At 51.4% G+C, this 18,362-nt stretch overlaps 1 protein-coding gene across 5 annotated transcripts in view; it reads right to left on the bottom strand.

The window, feature by feature from the left end:
- Window positions 1–3,232: 3,232 nt before the first annotated feature.
- The window catches only part of PAX2 (paired box 2), an 82,416-nt gene continuing 67,286 nt past the window's right edge, over window positions 3,233–18,362 (bottom strand). For 3 of the 5 annotated variants that reach the window (XM_054728859.1, XM_054728855.1, XM_054728857.1), the window contains 3 exons: window positions 6,099–6,200; window positions 3,827–3,913; window positions 3,297–3,373 (listed from right to left, as the gene is read on the bottom strand). In XM_054728859.1, coding sequence (XP_054584834.1) covers window positions 3,297–3,373; window positions 3,827–3,913; window positions 6,099–6,200 — 266 coding nt within the window. Of the gene's footprint in view, window positions 3,374–3,826; window positions 3,914–6,098; window positions 6,201–18,362 lie in introns of all 5 variants that reach the window. The other 2 variants (XM_054728858.1, XM_054728856.1) reach the window with 1 other exon arrangement.

Below are 18,362 nucleotides of genomic sequence, written 5' to 3'. Positions count from 1 at the left end.
GGAGGAGGCCCAGCTAAGAGCTGAGTAGGGAAGGTATCCCAGGGGCAGAGGACGAAAAGTCTCCAAGGGCGAGATCAGGTGAAGGTTGCAGCCTTTCTGGGAGGGCGGGAGTTGAGGGGTTGTTGAAGGGATCAAGACCCTTCCAAGTATCTCAGATGCTGCCCGGGCAATCCTGGACAATCACCCCATCCTTCCCCCACATGGGAACAGAGACACAGGGCAGGCACAGATCCTTCACTGCTTCCCCACGCCCGCCCTGCCCCGCCCCCGCCCCCCCCCACCCCCCACCCCTCCGCACAAGAGCAGTAAGAATGTCCGGAAAAAGCAAGCAGTTCTCCCGCTTCCCCGCACCAGGCCCACCTAGGAACATCTAGACCCACGGGGTCCAACAGAAATGGAAGCCCACGGACCCACAGGCTCCTCTGGGGACGCAACCAGACCACACCAACCCTAATTGCTGCTGGCGAGGGCCCGGGGCCGCCGAAAGGCACAGGGGGCGCGCGAGGCCGGTGAGCTGGCAGGTGCCACCCGCGTCTCCGCGGAGCTCAGTGACGGCAAGGAAACTTGTGACAAGCGGTCTCGGTGCAGACTTTCGGGATAAAATTGCGGCTGCGCGCGGAGGATTGGAGAAAGGAGGCAGGACAGCAAACAATCCCCACCCTCCGCCCCCTGGGAGAGGGCCTCTGAACCCCAAATCTGGGTGCGGGTGGAGAGGCAGGGCGACCATCGGCCGGGTACAGATGTGTAACCCGAAGTTATTCTTAAGTTTTGGAAAGCTCCTTGTCCCAAGGGCGGGTGGCTACGGAAGGGCCCCCTGGTCTGGGCCTTCGCCTGCTTTCAGCTGCCTCCACGAGGGTCTTGGTAAAGGGGTGGCAGTGGGGGTGTCTTTGGGAGGATCACTGAGGGGGTTATTGGGGGTCCACCAGGGTGAGGGGAGGCCTGTCCCAGAGACAGGGAGAGACAAACCTGGAGCCATGGGGAGTGACATACAAAATTTTATTATTATTTATTTATTTATTTATTTATTTATTATTATTATTTATTATTTATTTCTCATGTGCACAATAAAAAAAGAAAGAAAAAGGAAAGAATCAAAACGAACCGACGCGCTTAAAGTGGCCAGGGAGACCAGAGCTATTGGGGGGGGCTCTCTCTCCAGGGTTCGGCTGGGTCTTGGCGCTGGTGGCCGCCCCCCCCCCCCCCCGCCCCGGCCAGACCCCCCCACCCCCCAGGACTGGAATGGGTCGAGCCTCGGAGTTCGAACCTCGGTGCCCTTGCCGCCCCGCTCAGGCCACTGGAGCCTGGCTAGGCGCCGGTTGTTCCCTTAAACCATTCTCTTTTCTCATGTTCCTTTTTTAAATAAAAAGGCTCGAAGGGGAGAGAGATCTGGGCGAGGACTCCAAGCCTTTCGTATTTGTTTAAGAATTTTTATTTATTTATTTTCACTTTTATTGACTTTGTTTCTGTTATTTCGAGTCGTCGCGATCCACGGGTGAGGAGACATGCAGGGCGCATCGCCGCTACCGAGAGAGCAACTACGGGGCGGGGCGGCCCGGGGCGCGCGGGGCACAGCCTCGAGGGGACGAGCCCGGGAGTGGAGCCGCCGCCCCGGAGCCAGCCTGCAAGGGCAAGGCGGCCGGGGCTGGGCCGAGGAGAGAGGCCCAGGGCGGGACCGAGACAGAGACAACGACGGAGAGAAACGGACAGAGGAGAAAGGGATGGCGAAAGGGGAGAGATGCGCAGGAGAAAGATGAGCGAATGAAAACGTGGAATTACAGAGAAACAGCCAACAAAACGGAGGCGAGAGGAGTCCACAGGACCATGTTCGTCGTTTTGCATAGAGATTTCTTTCGTAATTTTTTTTTTGTAACATAAAAAATGCACCCCCCCTCCCCCAGGACGTGCTGTGCTTTAGTGGGCGTGTAGCTGTGTCCCCCCTCCCCCCCCAACCCCCCCAGCGAGCGGCGACTCTCACAGCACAGAGAGCGGGGCGTATCTACAGGCAGGGCGGGCGGGCGGGCGGGCGTCGGGGACTCTACCGGGCGGGGCGGGGCGGGGCGACGGGGCGGGGTTATATACAGTGGGGTTCGCCTTCACACGACACACATCATCTTTCTACAGAGCAGCAGCCTGTTGGGTTTTTGTTTTTGTTCCTTTTTGCAAAGATCATCGTATTAAATAAATGTAGACTTTTTTGCGGGTCTGTTCAGTTCCTGCCGGAGGAGGAGCTGGGGGTGGAGTGGACAGCCCCCCACTCCCACCCCGCCGCAGCGCAGACGTCAGCTCAGACCCTGCTCCTGCCCTCGGCAGATCCGGAGTCTGTGTCGGGGGAGGGACAGTGCCCAAGGCCTGTGGAAACTGGTCCTACGGCGCCGGAGAGCCTCCGATGGGCTGGGGAGACGGGGGAGACAGGGAGCAGCGGTGCCGAGCGCCGAGGGATGGGAAAGGCCGGGCAGGAGGGACGGCAGGGAGGGCACAGACGCTGAGGTAGGGGCAAGGTGGGGCTGCGAGTCTCCTCACTAGCAGGAGGTGCCTGGGCCCCGGGGAGCGGGCTCTAGCGGAGCAGGGGGGAGCCCAGAGCCGGGCTCCGTGGGTGCGGGCTGCTGGGGCCTGCGTGCCTTGGGTCCCAACCTTGCAGAGACCTGACGACCCCCACCTTTTTCGCTAGAGCCCAGCCCCCACTCCACTCCACCTTTCGGGGCGGGGCACACTCGGAAGGTGGGGGCCGTCGGGCTGGCGCGGGTGTAAGGGCTCCCCCCCCCCCCCCCCGCGAGGGTCAGGCGGGAGGCTCTCCCTCCTCTTGCAGAAAACCGGTTTGTTCTTAGCTTCCTTCGCCCGGTCCCTCCGGCGAGGCCTCCTGGCGCGTCGGGCTGCTCCGGGGCTGGGCGGCGCGGCAGTCCGCGCTGATTGTGTGTCACAGAACGTGTCCCCGCGCGCGTCGGCGGCGGCCCGGCCCGGGTCCCGCGTGGTGGCCGCTGGTCGGCTCGGGCGAGGAGGCCGGGGCGAGCTGGGCGAGCCCTCCTCGATGCACTTCGAAGTCCAGGCAGGCGGAGAGGGGCGGGGTCGCTGGGCCCAGCCGGGCCCGAGGGTCTCGCCCGAGGCTCCCCTAGTCCTGTCCGGCCTCGGACCCGGCGGCGCGAAGGGCGGCAGGTGTCCTGGGTGGGGGAGGGGCTGGGGCGGCGGCCAGGAGGCTGCGAGGCGAGGAGGTCCTCCCTCCCTCCGGGGTGGGCGGTCAGACAGGGACGATGTGGAGGCCGAAGCTGTCGGCCTGGAGCTTGATGTGGTCCCCGCGGTAACTAGTGGCGGTCATAGGCAGCGGCAGCAGCGGCAGGGGCGGAACCCCGGGGGGCGGCACTATAATAATAAGGGGAACCTGGAAGTTAACACAGGAGAAGAATGGGCTGGGTGAGAGGACAAACAGGAGAACAAAAAGAGGAAAGCAAAGCAAAGACCTCCCGGGGCTCGGGTCTGGTGGGGGGGGGGGGTGTGGGCAGGGAGACCTTGGCTGGGCTGAGGGGCTGGGAGAGCTGCATTCCCTGGGGGGAGGAGGGAGGGGGCGGGACCCCATCGGCGACCACGCCGCCCGACTGCGGACCTTCCGGGGAAGCTAACGGTGGGGCAGCCGGGCCCTTTCAGCGACTAGGGAGGGAGAGGAGGGGAAGGGAGGGCGGGGGTCCGCAAGGACGCCGGGCCTCCGCGCTGCACTACGGGGCTGCCCCGCCGGCACCCGCAGGTCCGGTGCTGGGAGTCGGACGCGTCGAGGAGCCGCGGCCGAGCGGGCGGCGGGCGGACGCGGGGCCGCCGGCCTGCCGGGTGGCGTACTCACTTAGTAAGGCGGGGTTGCTGAATCTCCAAGCCTCGTTGTAGGCCGTGTACTGGGGGTGGCTGTACGGGTTGCCGGAGAACTCGCTCCCTGCGGGAGGGTGGGGGAGTGGGGATCAGACACGCGCAACCCCGCGGCGGACCCGGTGGTGCAGGCTGTGGGGCAGGCGAAGGCGGAGCAATCCACTGAGTCCGCGTGGGGGGAGCCCTCGGTGCGTGTGCACGGTGGGGGGGGGATGCAGAAGCACCCACGACCCTCGCACACGGGATGGAGAGACCTGCGGGCGGTGCTCTCCCACGACACCTCGCGGGGGCGTCTCTGGCCACCGTAGAAGGGTTTATTCCGGGGCCAGGCACGCCTACCCCGCTGCGTTGGAGGACAGGGTCTTTGCAGCGCAGACTCTGGTTCTGGGAGCCATCGCCCCACGGGGTGGAAGCGGGGGAGGGTGGCGAAGTAAGGCCCTGGGGACACGTTGTCCCAGAAAGTCCTAAAAATGGCATCTCAGCGCTGTGCCAAAGCGAAGGGCTTGGGCTCTGCTGGGAGCCCCCTCCCACCTTTCCCTCCGAGAGACTGGACTTGTGGGGCGCGCAGCGGGGGACGGAGGTGGCGGGCAGCAGGTGGACTGCCTGCCCAGGCGTGAGCGTGAGCGGTGAGCGGAGGCCCCCGCGGGCTCCCAGCCCGTCGAAAGCTGCTTCGCTCCCGCCACGGGAGAAAGGCCAGATCGCCGGGTTTCCCCCTCGCCCTTTCTCCTGTGTGATGACCCCAGACTGTTTACAGTGATCCCTAACCGCGGGTTAAGTAGAGGAGAAGGGGCCCCTCTCGGAGAGGGAGCTGGGGTGGGGGTGGGGGATGCAGCCACTGGAAAGCCTGTTTATTGACGAGGAGGGAAAGCATGCGTGCAGCAGGATAATGAGCTTCTGAGCTCAACTGTGACCAAGAGGAACTGAGCTATCTCCTTCCCCATCGCTAATGAAACAAGTGTAATTTCCTCATCAGCACTAGATTCTGTTTAACGACTCCCCCCTTGCCACCGCGAGCTCTCCGCGCTCCCCTCATCCCCACCTCCTTACAGACTCCCCCCTCCCTCACCCCACCTCTCCAAGACCTCCTCCAGCCTCCACCAGCTCACTGCCGGGACCTTCCTGGAAGCGTCTCCTTGCTCTCAACACTTCTACTCCCCCTACACCATATCTGGGTACGGCTCTCCTCACCCACACCCCTCAGCTCGTACTGCCCAGCTCCTCTAAGTCTCTTCAGCCCCCCACTCTACCACACTCGGCAGCAATGCCCTCTTAGCCATGCCCTTCCCCCAACTCTGCTTATCCAGGCTGTCCCTGGATTGGCAGCCCAGGAAGGGGGCCAGTCACCCTTTTCTGCCCACCCCCCTCCCGTGAGAGTTGAGCTTCAGGGAAGGGGCGCCCAAGAAGGCAACCATGGGAGCGGGTGCAGGCCCAGGGAGTCTCCCTCTTATTAAACAAGAGTTTTCCGGTGTTTATGCAAATAGGCGCTTCAACTCTCTTTGGCTTCAAGTCTGGCTCCCAACCCGAGGTGAGGGGCTGGGAAGAGCACCATACCCAGAGCCTAAAAGCGACCTCTGCCTCTCCGATTCACACGGTAACCCAGCTGCGCTCAGCCAGGGCGTGTCTGCACTCCGAGGAGCAAAGAGCCGGGTTCCTCTGAGGACATGTGGGGTGCTTTAGCTTATTTCTCTGGAGCTAGCCTCTCTGGTTCCTGCCATAGCCTGCCCCCTGCTCCTCTTTCAATCGGGGTGGGGTAGGTTCCCTCTTCTCTCTCGGGTGGGGTAGGTTCTTAACACTGGTCTTCCCTGTGGGTTGGTGTGGACCAGGGTGGCTTTGTCTGAGTGACTGACATGTCTCTGGAAATGGTTCTTGGATCCAAGTTTCCATGGAAACCAGGGCAGGCTCTTCCAAGCAGTGTCAGCTGGCTGGGGGTGGGCTGGGGCACTGAGGGTGGAGCTGAGGCTGAGTGCTCCCTGGGCACAGGCTTGGGTGGGTGGGCCCTGTGAAGGGGCCATGACATACAGTGGGGTGCACACAGGGGCCCTTCTGCAGGCCCCTTCCCTAGGTTGCTTATGAAGAAGGACGAGGGACCAACTGCAGCTCTAGGGAGAGGGAGGGGCAGAATAGCAGCGGTTTGCGGGGAGGGGATGTTGGATCTCTTCCCACCCCCAGCCTCAGACTAAAGACCACTCAGCAGCTCACCCACAATTTAGTTACCCCCACATAAATTAGGCAGCTGCAGCATTGTCACCTACCAGGCACCATTCCTGCCAGGGTGGAGGTGGGGTAGCTTCCCTGGCCAGTGGGGGGCACGTGAGGGGGGTAACCAGGCAGAGTGGTGCTCGCCATGTCACGACCTGGAAAAACACAAAGGGGAAGGCGTGAGGCCTGGCAGAGAGGGGCCTGCCTCTACTCACACCAGGGTACTCCATGGGAAGAGAGCCCTTGGAGAAGAAAGAACTGTGTGTAGACACACAGAGATGCATGTGATGAGCAGATCCGGGTGTGCCTTTACAAGTGTATAAGCTCGTTACCTAAATGTCTGTCCTATGATCAGCTGTGTATGCACCTCCACTCTGTGTAGCTCTTTCTCTGTGTGTGTATGTGTTTGCCTTTGCTTGTGTCTCTTTGTAGCCCAAACCCAGATGGAGAAGGGAGGGAGGATGACCTGGCTTTACTCTTGCTTCCCAGCACGGTCTTCAGCTGTGGTCTCTCCAGTAACCAAATGGACCTCTATGATCTTGCTCATCTTTCTCTTCCCTAACACCCTATCTTACCTTCAGGTTTGGAAGATACCCACCACCACCCACATGGGATAATGGGTCTTTTTCTTTTCATCTCCAAGAGATGCTGCAGGTGCTAGGCCTGGCAGGTGTGGAGAGCAGGGGGCCAGCCAGTGAGCTATTTTGCTGTTAGTGTTTATGGCATTTAAATGACAGAAAAGCATCTCTGAAGGGAATCAGAGCTTTTGAGCCAACAGTGCAAGTGGATCAGATCAAGTTCCAAAATCTGCACCACAATTCCCCCCCGCCCCCCCCCCCCAATAACTGCTGGACATCTGTCCTGAGAGTCCCCTATTAGCTAGGGCCTGGAGATTGGGAGGCAGGGCTTTCCTTAATGGGAAGGCAAATCAAGTCAACATTAGAAAAATACCCATGGTCCACAGACATCTCCTCTTCAATATACCTGCACCTGAGTGAGTGGCCTCCCTCCCTGCCTGTCCCCTTTACCACCATGAAGAGGTCACCACCTCCCTTTGCATTTTAGTATGCTCCAATTGCTAGTCATAATAATTTGCCCTCATGCCCAGGCCGGTGTGGCTCAGTGGTGAGAGTGTCAGCCCACAACTGAAGGGTCACTGAAGGGTCTGATTCTGGTCCAGGGTTAGTACCTTGGTTTCAGGCTCAATCTCTGGCCCCTGTCAGGGCGCGTGCAGGAAGCAACCAATTGATGTGTCTCTTTTGCTTTGATGTTTTTCTCTCTCTGTCTCTCACCCTTCCAACTCTCTAAAAACCAATGGAAAAAATATCCTCAAGTGAGGATTAACAACAACAAAAATGGCCCTCTTTCTTCTCCCACACTTTCATGCCCTAGACACCACTTGATGCTCTCCTGGGTCCCACTCATCCTCTCCAAATTCCCTTTATCCTCCTCTTCATCCAGTGCCCTCTCCCACTCTAGTGCCTCTGTCCAACCCTGGGAAGGCAAGGTGTGGCTGGAGGTAGTTGTGGAACTATGCATATCTGGCCCAGTTCACTTTCACTGATCCTCAGCCTCCTAATGGCTATTCCAAAGTCTGTCTGTCTGTCTGTCTGTCTGTCTCTCTCTCTCTCTCTCTCTCTCTCTCTCTCTCTCTCCTTGCCACTCTCACCTTGAAACTGACCTCACCCCCTACTTTTCTGAGACCTGTGAGTTTCCTCATCCCCACCTTAACATATCTGAGTGATTCACCTTTCCTACCCTCAGACTACAGAGATACAGTTCAGATGTCTGTATTTCTAGCTTCCTGCTGAACACTTTTATTAGCTGTCCCACTGTCACCTCACACTTGTCAGGAGTAAAAGCTGATTCACCGTCTCCACTATCAGTCCTACCAACAACCTACTTGAAGACCATGAGACCAAAAATACTGGAGTCTCTCTTGACATGGCCTTTTTCCTCCCCCTCTGTATGAAGTCAGTCACCAAGTGTGCTCAGCTCCTCCTAGCAATGTCTGTCACATCTGTCCCTTCTCCATTTCCTCCACCACCTCCATAGCTCAGCTCCTAAGACCTGCCCTTGGTTTGCCACAACATTTTTCTTGCTTATATTCCCCGCCTGTACATTCCCTCTCAGGTCTCTCCCAAGTGTGGATGCTTGGCTTGTCCTCATAAAACACTGCTCTCATCACTTCCCTTGTAAAAACCATCATTGATTCAGTGTAGACTACAGTTTGAATCTAAATTCTGCCAGGCTCTCACAGCCTCCCAGGTACTCCTCCCCAGCCAGCTTTCTCAGCTCGGATTTGCACCCCTCCTGGTTTAGTTTGACTGTTTTCACTGGGATGTTGCTGTGAAACCTCTGTGCTTTTGCCATATCGTTTTCACCTTCTTACTCATAGTTTCCTTCTCCTTCCAGCTCAAACCCCTACTATTCTACCCATCAGAATTTCTCTCTCCTCAACTTCTGTAGCGTCTGTGCTCCATGGATGAGTATGTCATTATATTTCATGCTACACCAGCCCTGTTGTTTCGTATCATGGCTTGCTTCTTCAAGCAGATCATAATCAAACTGAGGGCCCTGTCTTCTGCGCTTTCTCACACAGTTGAGAAATGGTAGATGCTCAATAAATACTTGTTGATTAATTTGCCATCATTCTATGCATTTATAGCCAACAAAAACAATAGAGGGGGCTATATTGTTTTTTAATTGTTTCATATTTGTTGGTCTCCTTTGAAGAGGTAAAGGCTTGGACAAATGTAAATATTTGAATCTGCCTTTTCTCTAAAAATAGTTTGAACAGTGGATTATGAATGTTTACAGGTTGACGAAAGATTAACAGTAAGGGACTCATATATTGTGACTCAGCTTTCTCAGGCAATAGAATAATTTTTCTCTAACCTATCTATTATAGCCAATATCGTACATTGTAAAACTCAAGAATAAACAACAGCGTGGAACTATTAAACAAGAGATTGCTTTAGACTCCCAGAGAGATAGCAGAAAGAATCTGTTTTCTTTGTTGTGGGTTTTCTTTCATTGACTTCTATTATCAATAAATGGTTTACTCCTTCTGACCACTTCTCAGAGAAGTGGACCTGAAGTGGACAATGACAGCCATATCTATCAATTCCTAGAGAGATTAACAATATGATATTTATTGGTCAAAAAAAGACCAAGACAGCCCTAGCCAGTTTGGCTCAGTGGGTAGAGCGTCGGCCTATGGACTGAAAGGTACCAGGTTCGATTCTGGTCAAGGACATATGCCTGGGTGGTGGGCTCGATCCCCAGTAGGGGGTGTGCAGGAAGCAGCTGATCAATGATTCTCTCTCATCATTGATATTTCTATCTCTCCTCTCCTTTCCTCTCTGAAATCAATAAAAACATATTAAAAAAGAAAGAGAAAAAAAAGGACCAAGACAGAGGAGAGTTAAAGAGAATGTAAAAGATTTAGAAACCCAATTGCTCTTGGTCTTGTGATCTTAATGGATACAAAGCAGCTCAGAAAAGAAGTATGCTTCTTTCTTAATAAACAGGAATTTAAATGCATCTAAATTCTGATTTTCAGCTGCACGGTTTCCACAACCTGTCACACATGAATTCCTTGTAATATGTTTTTGTCACACAATCCCGTCCTTAGCTTCACAGGCTGGATGACTGGAAAGGTGTTTCCAGCTAACCTGGAGGTACACCTCCAGGGTTTTTTGTTTATTTCCACTGGGTTTTTTTCTTGCCAACTTTTATTTCTACTGGCTTTTTCTTTTGCCAACTTTCAACATATGGAAACTTTGGCCTGCTGAAGGTCACCCACAGAATTGTTGACTGAAAGACACGTTTCTGAATTCCACTTTAAACACGGAATCTGTAAAGTGCTATTCAGACTTTTTTTTTGTTATTGTTAATCCTCACCTGAGGATATTTTTCCATTGATTTTTAGGGAGAGTGGAAGAAAGAGAGGGAAAGAGAGAGAGAAACATCAATGTGAGAGAAACACATTGATTGGTTGTCTCCTGCACGAGCACCAACCAGGGACCAGGCCGGGGAGGAGCCCTTGACCGAAATCAAACCCAGGACCCTTTGGTCCGAAGGCCGATGCTCTATCCACTGAGCTAAATCAGCTAGAGCCAGACTTTTTTAATAGTCAAGTTGTCACTCTATTTTTCTCTCAAAATGAACTTTAAAAAATTTAAGTAACATTGGTTTATAACATTATCTAAGTTTCAGGTGTACAATATTATCATTCAATATCTTTATTTATCTGAAGAACACAGAAACACCTATTTAAAAAGATATATGCACTTCCATGTTCATTATAGCATTATTTATAAGATACGGAAACAACCCAAGTGTTCATTGACTGATGAAGGGATAAAGAAGATGTGGTATATATACAATGGAATACTACTCAGCCATACAAAAAGATGAAATATTGCCATTTGTGACAACATGGCTGGACCTCGACGGTATTATGATAAGTAAAATAAGTCAGGCAAAAAAGGGCAAAAATTGTATGACTTCACTCATATGTAGAATATAAAACAAAAGAAGAAACAAGTGAACAAACAAAACAAAAAACAACTCATAGATACAGATAGCTTGGTGGTTATCAGACATTTCAGAATGCGAGAGAAGAAACCCATGATGAGGAGAAACTGCAAGCTTCCTGATGCTCATCATACAGCTGTGCTGCGGCTGCTCCAGATTCTGGAACATCAGTATCACCACAAAGAGGTGCCTGTTCAGGACGCCTAAGCCAACAAAGGTGCAAGCTACTGCATACAAAGCACTCTGAATGGCTTCATTAGTACACAGGTGACACCTGAAGAGCAGGAAAACATTGACCACACTCTTGCCAGAGCCATATATTCTCCGGGAACACCATTGTCAATAATGGAAAACGCACACTGCAGGAAGTTTTCAAATTACTAAGACTGTCATACCATTTGCCCAGCAGCATTCTTTGAGCAAGCCTCTTTTAGTGAGAGAATATGAATGGGTAATGGAATCAGTGCACGGAAGAATCGACAGAGCACTGGGTCTTGTGTTACTACAGACAGATGGACAAATGGGAGTGGAGACAAACTCTAAGACAGCACAGCCACCTCCTTAAACAAGCAAAAGCTTAGAAAGAGAGAGAGGGAAAAAAAAAACACCCAGCTACACAGCAAAATACATCAGTTATAAAATATGTGCCCTCCAACAGGAGATAGGAAGCAGTAAAGCATTTGCTTTGCTCACTGACAATGCCAGTAACATAAAAACAGTCCCAAGAATCACAAATGGATAAAATGCCACATATTACAAGAGGATGGACATTTCACGTTGGAGACTTGCTTCCTAAGATTATAGTTTTAAAGATGGAAGAGCCTCTGAGATGATCAGTCTAACTTGCTTGTTTTAAAGTTGAGAAAATGGAGGCACGCAGAGCCAGAATGACTTTCCTCTAGCCCCAGAGCTGGTAAAGGACAGAGCCAAAGTTTGAGGCTACGTCTGTACCACACCACCTTATGACGATACCATGAAGTCAGGTACTCCCAAAAGAGCCGGAGGAAAAGAAGTCACCCAACAAGCAAAATCTCCTATTGCCACGGCCATCATGAAGATGAGGCAAGAAAAAAGAGGACACAAAGCATAAAATACTGACACTGAAAGTCTGTAGCAAAGCTCCATGGGGTGGAGGAGTATTAATCTCCTTTAAGAGTTTTCTAAAAAACAAAAGAGGATCTTCAAGAAACAGTAGTAGTTGAGAATCTTAAAGTACCCAGAAGTGTTAGAAGCACTGTACTTGATGAGGATGTCTTCTCAGTTCAACGGCAGAAGTCCCTGAAGATTCTAAAGCCAATTTCTACAGCAATCACTACATCTGAATCAGACAGTGCACTTTTGTCAGACATTCCCTACCAAATGGGCCAGATCGAATCAACTGTTTTGGAGAGAATCTAAGTGAAGTTGCTCTTACAAGTACAGAGAAAAGCAAAATGGAAGACCATTAAGAAATTGGAAAATTTCAGTCACCAGATAACTTACGCTGTTTCGTCTAAGATTCAAGGGCAGACTTATGTTTCTACTTGTACCTAGGCTAGCTAGCATTCATTGAGCACCTACTATACACTAGGCACTGTCCTAAATATTTTATGTGTATTATCTCATTTAATGCTCATATCCACCTATGATGTTGATCTGTTTTTAATCACCATTTTATAGACGAGAAACTGAAACTCAGAGGCGCTTAGTATTATGTTCAAGATTTCATAGCTACTGCCGAAATCGGTTTGGCTCAGTGGATAGAGCGTCAGCCTGCGGACTCAAGGGTCCCAGGTTCAATTCCGGTCAAGGGCATGTACCTTGGTTTCGGGCACATCCCCAGTAGGGGGTGTGCAAGAGGCAGCTGATCGATGTTTCTAACTCTCTATCCCTCTCTCTTCCTCTCTGTAAAAAATCAATAAAATATATTTTTAAAAAAGATTTCACAGCTAGTACATGGCAGAGCCTGGACTACAGAACAAGCAGTATACGTGGGTGATTCTAGAATGACAGTCTCAAATATTGTAGACCCAGGAAATATATAGCTATTTGGTCCAGGTAAGTAACGTGGGATTATGCTGAGCAAATTCTCCCTATAACAGAACATCTTATCACTTATTGTTTCTTGCATATTTTAAGTTCTTCCATTTTCCACAGCAAGGGTTCACTGATCCTGAGGGACTCCACTGATGTGCTTCAGGGAGTCCGTATAAAGTCATACATTAAATGTTTATATGTAAATAATACCTAGATGGCTTTTATCATCGTCTCAAAAGTATTCATGACCCAAAGATTAATAAGCAGTATTTATAAAAGACAAAAGAACTTCTGTTCTTTGGTGTAGGGAAGGCACTGATTTGTTTGAAGCCACTTGAAAGGTACTGCTAAACAAGATCATACAAAGAACAGCAAAATAACATGTGAAGAAGCAAAGAGGCTTATCTCAAGTAAAAAAAAAAAAATGTCAGCATTCAGAAGAACGAGGAAATGACAAAAAGGAAGCTGCCAAAGCAGGGGGATGCTTTGGCTCAGTGATGGCTCAGACAGCAAGACTTATCAGACATAGATTTATACAGCAAAAGTTATATTCGATGCGTTTAGAGATGCTTTTCCTCAGCATCTTTCTCTGAAAATGAGCACTTTTGCTACCCACTTGACACTATGGAGGACCCTAAGGCCAGAAAGCATAACTCTTGTTTTACTAACCCATCCTCAAGTTTGCCTGCTTCTCATAAGGTAATGAAAATGAAGGCATTAGATTGCTTCAAGGTTGGTAGTCTGTGGGTGCATTTGACACAAGCATTTATACTACTTCCAAGAATACACAGTTATTAGATTTGTAATTGCTGCCTAAATATACCATACACTTACATTTACTATACCAATTATGATCACATGACCAATCCAAATTACATAATGCACTAAAGGAACAAACTTTAAGTCTGTAAAAGATGCTTTAAAAGGAAAGGGAATGCCAGGCCGCTGTGGCTCAGTGGTTGAGTGTCAACTTATGAACCAAGAGGTCATGGTTTGATTCCTGGTTAGGGAATATGCCCTGGTTGGGGGCTCAATCCCTAGTAGGGGTGTGCAGGAGGCAGCCAATCAATGATTCTCTCTCATCCTTGATGTTGCTATCTCTCTCCCTCTCCCTTCCTCTCTGAAGTCAATAAAAATATATTTAAAAAATAAAAGGGGAGGGAAAGAGTTTTTAAAAAAATATTTCATTTTGTTTCTTATTTCCCAGGTTTTCAAGTCCTTCCACAGGTGTGAGCTCCCCCAGCCCTAGCTAGTCTTGGCCCCACAGCTCCTCATCCTGAGGCTTGTCTTCTCTGGGTTCCAGCAGAGGGGGCTGTGCCTGCAGCTCAGAGTGGCTGCTCTCCTAGCTGATCTTACTTCCCACAGACATTTCGACCTTAATTTAGTCCCTGGTGTATCCTAGGTAGGGATGCTGCCCAGATCTGTGTGGGCTCAGTGAGGTCTTCACCTTCACAGCCGATTGGCTGGACACAAACAGGCATGCTGTTCACACCCCTTCTCCTCACAGCACATGGCCTTCCTCTGGGCCATGGTAGTCTGCTGGCCCAGGACCCCACAAGAGGAGGCTTCCTTCTAACTCAGCTGGACTATGGATGGATCTGCAGCCTCAGCATCCTAGTATAAGGCTAGGGAGTGGGAGAATCACATTTTCCGAGGGCCGATAGGGAACTTGGTTACCTCCTAGTCTAACTCCCTCATTTTACAGCTGAAGAAACTAAGGCTCAGAGATGGGAAGGCATCCTAGCCCTTTCCTCATTTCACTTCCCCACACTGCCTTCTCTGGCTCCATTAGCAAACGAAGATTGGAGTTGGGCAGGTGCTTGCTTTCTAGAAGGCTGGGGCCCAGGCTCACTGATGGGCTCAGAGCAAGAGGCACTCTCGTGCTGGGTGGGCAGAGGTTAAGCCTGTTTGCACAGTCTCCCGATACTCCAGCTCTGCCAGTTCCTCTCCGGCTTTATTTTGTTCCCTGAGAGCACTGAATTGTCAGCTCTAATCCTTCCGAAGGCGCAGCGTTTTTCAGGCGCTCTGTGTAAGTGAAACCCTAATCCCAAGGAAAACGGCCACTTAAGCTGCCGGAGCATTAGGCTGCTCTCTGAGCCTGCCCAGGATTTCCTCCCTCCCGCCTGCCAGCCCGGCCACCACCTGGGAGGAGAGGGGAGGATTCCAGTCTGAAGGCCGGCAAAGCCCTCTCAGAAGCAACAATAGTGGCAGGGCTTGCCTCCCAAAGCTCAGGTTGAAATGTGCTGGCGTGTTTGTCCTGAGGCTACAGCTAATGTGGGGGAAGGAAGGATTCTGATCACCCTGGGGAGACAGTGGTGGTGGTGGTGGGGGGGGGGGGTCTTCCTGTCACCTTGGGGGACAGCTGGCTCTTTGAGGGAAACAAGCTTTCAGGTCTTGCCTAGGTGGCTTTGAGGCCACCAGGACATTTCTAAGCCTTTGGTCCCCATGCATACTGGTAACATTCATTGGGAAACCGCTATTTAGGCTTTCTGGTCATTTAGAAAAGGTTGGGTTGATTGACTTTACTTTTACGTAGCCAACCTTTTCTTCGAAGGAAGTGCCAAATAATGGAGCAAACAAGCTTAGTGCTGGGAGATCCCCCCCTTAGGAGAACTCTCCTTTGGGACACCCCCAGCATCTCTAAACATCTGCAGCAGCCTAAACATTCCCTATAATCCATCGAATCATGAAAGCAGTGCCGCGTTTTCTACCAGGTAATCCTTTGTTGGCCTGAGTTGGCTACTATATGCACTTGAAATAAAGATCAATGGTTTCTTGAAAATAGTTTGACTCAAATTTAAACAGGCCTCTCTCCCTGATCTCTAAATGAGTTGGTGAAACTATGCTATGGAGGACCAAGCACAGTCCATTTGGCATGTTCAGCCCTTGGGTCTCATGGATGGAGGGGAAAGATGAACCGAAGAGTCAAGAAGAGAGGCCTAAAGTAATGGGCCAAATTTGAACTCAGCTTAGAACACCATAGAATTAAATCTTTGCTGAGATGCCTGGGAGCCCTTCATACCTCCCTATGACTCTCCTCCCCCCTGCAGCTCCATTAGCAGCCCCTCGTGCTTCTGCCCAAGGCACCCTCCTGGGAAGGGCAGCTGAATGGGAAGGCCAGTGGGCACAGGCATTGGGCATGGGATTGGAGCTGGAGACGGGGGTGGTGCAGTTTTCATACTGCTCAAATTTGACCTGACTCTCCCATCCTAGAGTAGATTAATGCCTCTTATTTTCAATATTCTTTCCCTCTAGAGGTGCATGAGATAAAGGAGGAAGAAAAAGAGCCCTGATCCAATGACTCCCTAGGCTGCAGGCCCAGGGCACCTGCATTATCTGTCAATGTCTCATTGCTATGGAAATGCCCCCATAATTAAATCAGAGATGAGGTCTGGTGGCTGGAGGTCCTTGGGGATGTGGCTGGAGGCCTCAAAGATGTTTGGAGGAAGCTAGCTTCTTTCCATTGGGCCTTTTCAGTTTAAATGAAGGGTCTAGGGCCTACGGGTGCCGAGGAGAAACCCTCTGGCTTGGTTCGGCCTCCACAGTAAAGGGCTCTCTGACTTGCCACATGGTGATGTTGCCCTAGTCCTCTCCTTTCAAGGTTGGAGAGGAACTCTGATGTCTGTGCCCTAAATTCCTCTAGCTAATCGGGCTTTGAGCTGATAGACAAGACCAGGAGACTCCCAGCCTCCTCCAAAAACATTTCTCAGCCTTTATTGCCCTCTCCTCCCCCGAGGGGCTGGCCAAGGGCTGAGCTGTTTGTTTTATGGAGGGAAATGCAGTCACACTGGAAGGGGGTTGTTAACTACAGGAAAGAGGACGTTCCTGGACTCCCTGAGTAGGAGGAGGAAGGTTTCCCAGGGCCCACACTTCTGTCTGCTAAAAGGCCACTTTGCTGACCACCCCAGATGTGGGCAAGGAGTCTGAGCTTCTTAAGGGTTCGCAACCCTTTCTCAGAAGCTGAGCTCACACTGCTCTCCTGGGCTGCCAGGCTCTGGGGGCCAGCCCTTGCTTTTCTTTGAACTTTGCCTTACTGGGCTCCCCACCTCTGCTCAAACCAGCATCAGGGTCCCTCTCCCTGTTTTGGGCAGCAACCACATCTCCTCCTGGTTCTTAGCGATGGATTCCTTCAGAGCTGCAATCTCTCTCTGGGCATCCAGAGAAGTCTCTTCCAAACTCTTGAATAAAACTACCTTCTTCCCACCAGCGTGGGGAAGCTAACAAGGCTCCCAGGCCACTGGGGAGGAATGCACTGCCCTTGTCATTATTTCCAATGTTCAGACATTTTCCCAAAGAAAACAGAAGATTCTCTGCTGAGACTTAGCTGTCTGGAAGCTTGGTTGCTAAGCAGGGGACAGACTTTACTTGAAAGGCTACTTGAGGTTCACCCCTCTGCGTGGCTCCCGAATTCCAAAACAATAAACTATAGGTGTGGTCTCCATTTCTTTTATCCTTTACTACCTCCATAGCTCACAATTTGCTGAGCAGCGGTGGGGAAGGGGAAGTAGGATCCAAATCTGTGATAATCACAAAACTATATTTCTCTTATGTTTTTTTAGAATATTAAATATGCTTATTTTATAGTTGCTTTGCATTGATCTATGCTCTCCAGTGCTTGGGGGTATTAATTGTCCTACTTATTGCTTCTGTGAACTTTCCTCATGAGAGTTTGTGTTGATATGAGGTGTGTAATTTTTTATAGTGAGCTCATCTTTAGTGGTGGATTTTTTCCCCTGTGGGAGTCCCAGGTGCCCTGGATTGGGGAATGTCTCTGCAGAAAAAGTTTGCCCTTGTTCAACCCCAGCCTCCAGTGTGATACCAACAGTCTCTCACATACTGCTCTGGCTTTGCGTTTCCCTCTATTTCTGGTACCAGAGAGTGAGGTTCGGTCATGTATTAACAATTCTTGTTATATTTTACCCAGCGGTGTTTTGGTGACTTTCACCTTCCTTGCTTCTGGAACTCAGTCTCACTCCTCCATTACCTCTCCGGGACTAAAATGAAGGGGTGAGAACTACATTCACATGAAGCTTTCCCAGTGCGTGACAGTGATGCACACTACAGGCCAGTGACGCCCGCTCAGTGCAATAGCTCCGGAGACCGGTGTATTCCTCAGCTTCTAGAATGAGGGCGGAGAGCCTCCGCATAGCCCTAACTCTCCCTAGCACCGTCTCATTCCATTCAGGCTCCACCTCCAGGCGAAGGACTCTCTAAATGCTCAGAAGCATCTCCAAGGGACTTTGGGAATCCTGAAACTAGTACTCATCTTCTCCCAGATCAACATTAATGCGTGTCCCCTCATGTTTCCTCTGTGGCTGCAGACCTGACCCGGCACAGGAAGGGAGGGTTCAAGGTGAGGAGGGCATGGGAAGAGGGGCTCTTTCTACCAGTGACGAGAGACTTGAAGGAATGAAGGCACTAATTCACAGCTGGAGCCAGAGTCCTCCCTGAAGAGGCCCTGATCCAGAGGTCCCTGGGACTACTGAGGGGTTGATAGTGGCTCCCTGGGGGGTCCTTTGGAAGAATAAGAAGTTAGAAAAAGGGACCAGCCACAGCCAGCCAACCTGAGGAAGCCTGGGGCCAGAGTGCCCCCAACCTACTCTCTCATCTAGCTGGTCCCTTTTTTCTTATCACTTAGGAGCGACTCGGCTCCGTTCCAGATCAGCAGCCTAGAGCAGTGGGCTGGAGAGAAGAGATGCCGCTGAGCTAGAGCAGCCCAGCGGCGGAAGGGAAAGTGGGTGATAAATTTAAATAACCAG

This window comes from Eptesicus fuscus, chromosome 17 (assembly GCF_027574615.1).
Source record: "Eptesicus fuscus isolate TK198812 chromosome 17, DD_ASM_mEF_20220401, whole genome shotgun sequence".
NCBI classification, from domain to species: Eukaryota; Metazoa; Chordata; class Mammalia; order Chiroptera; family Vespertilionidae; genus Eptesicus; species Eptesicus fuscus.
Note: the sequence above shows the minus strand (reverse complement) of the source record. Positions and strands in the feature narration are given on the sequence as shown.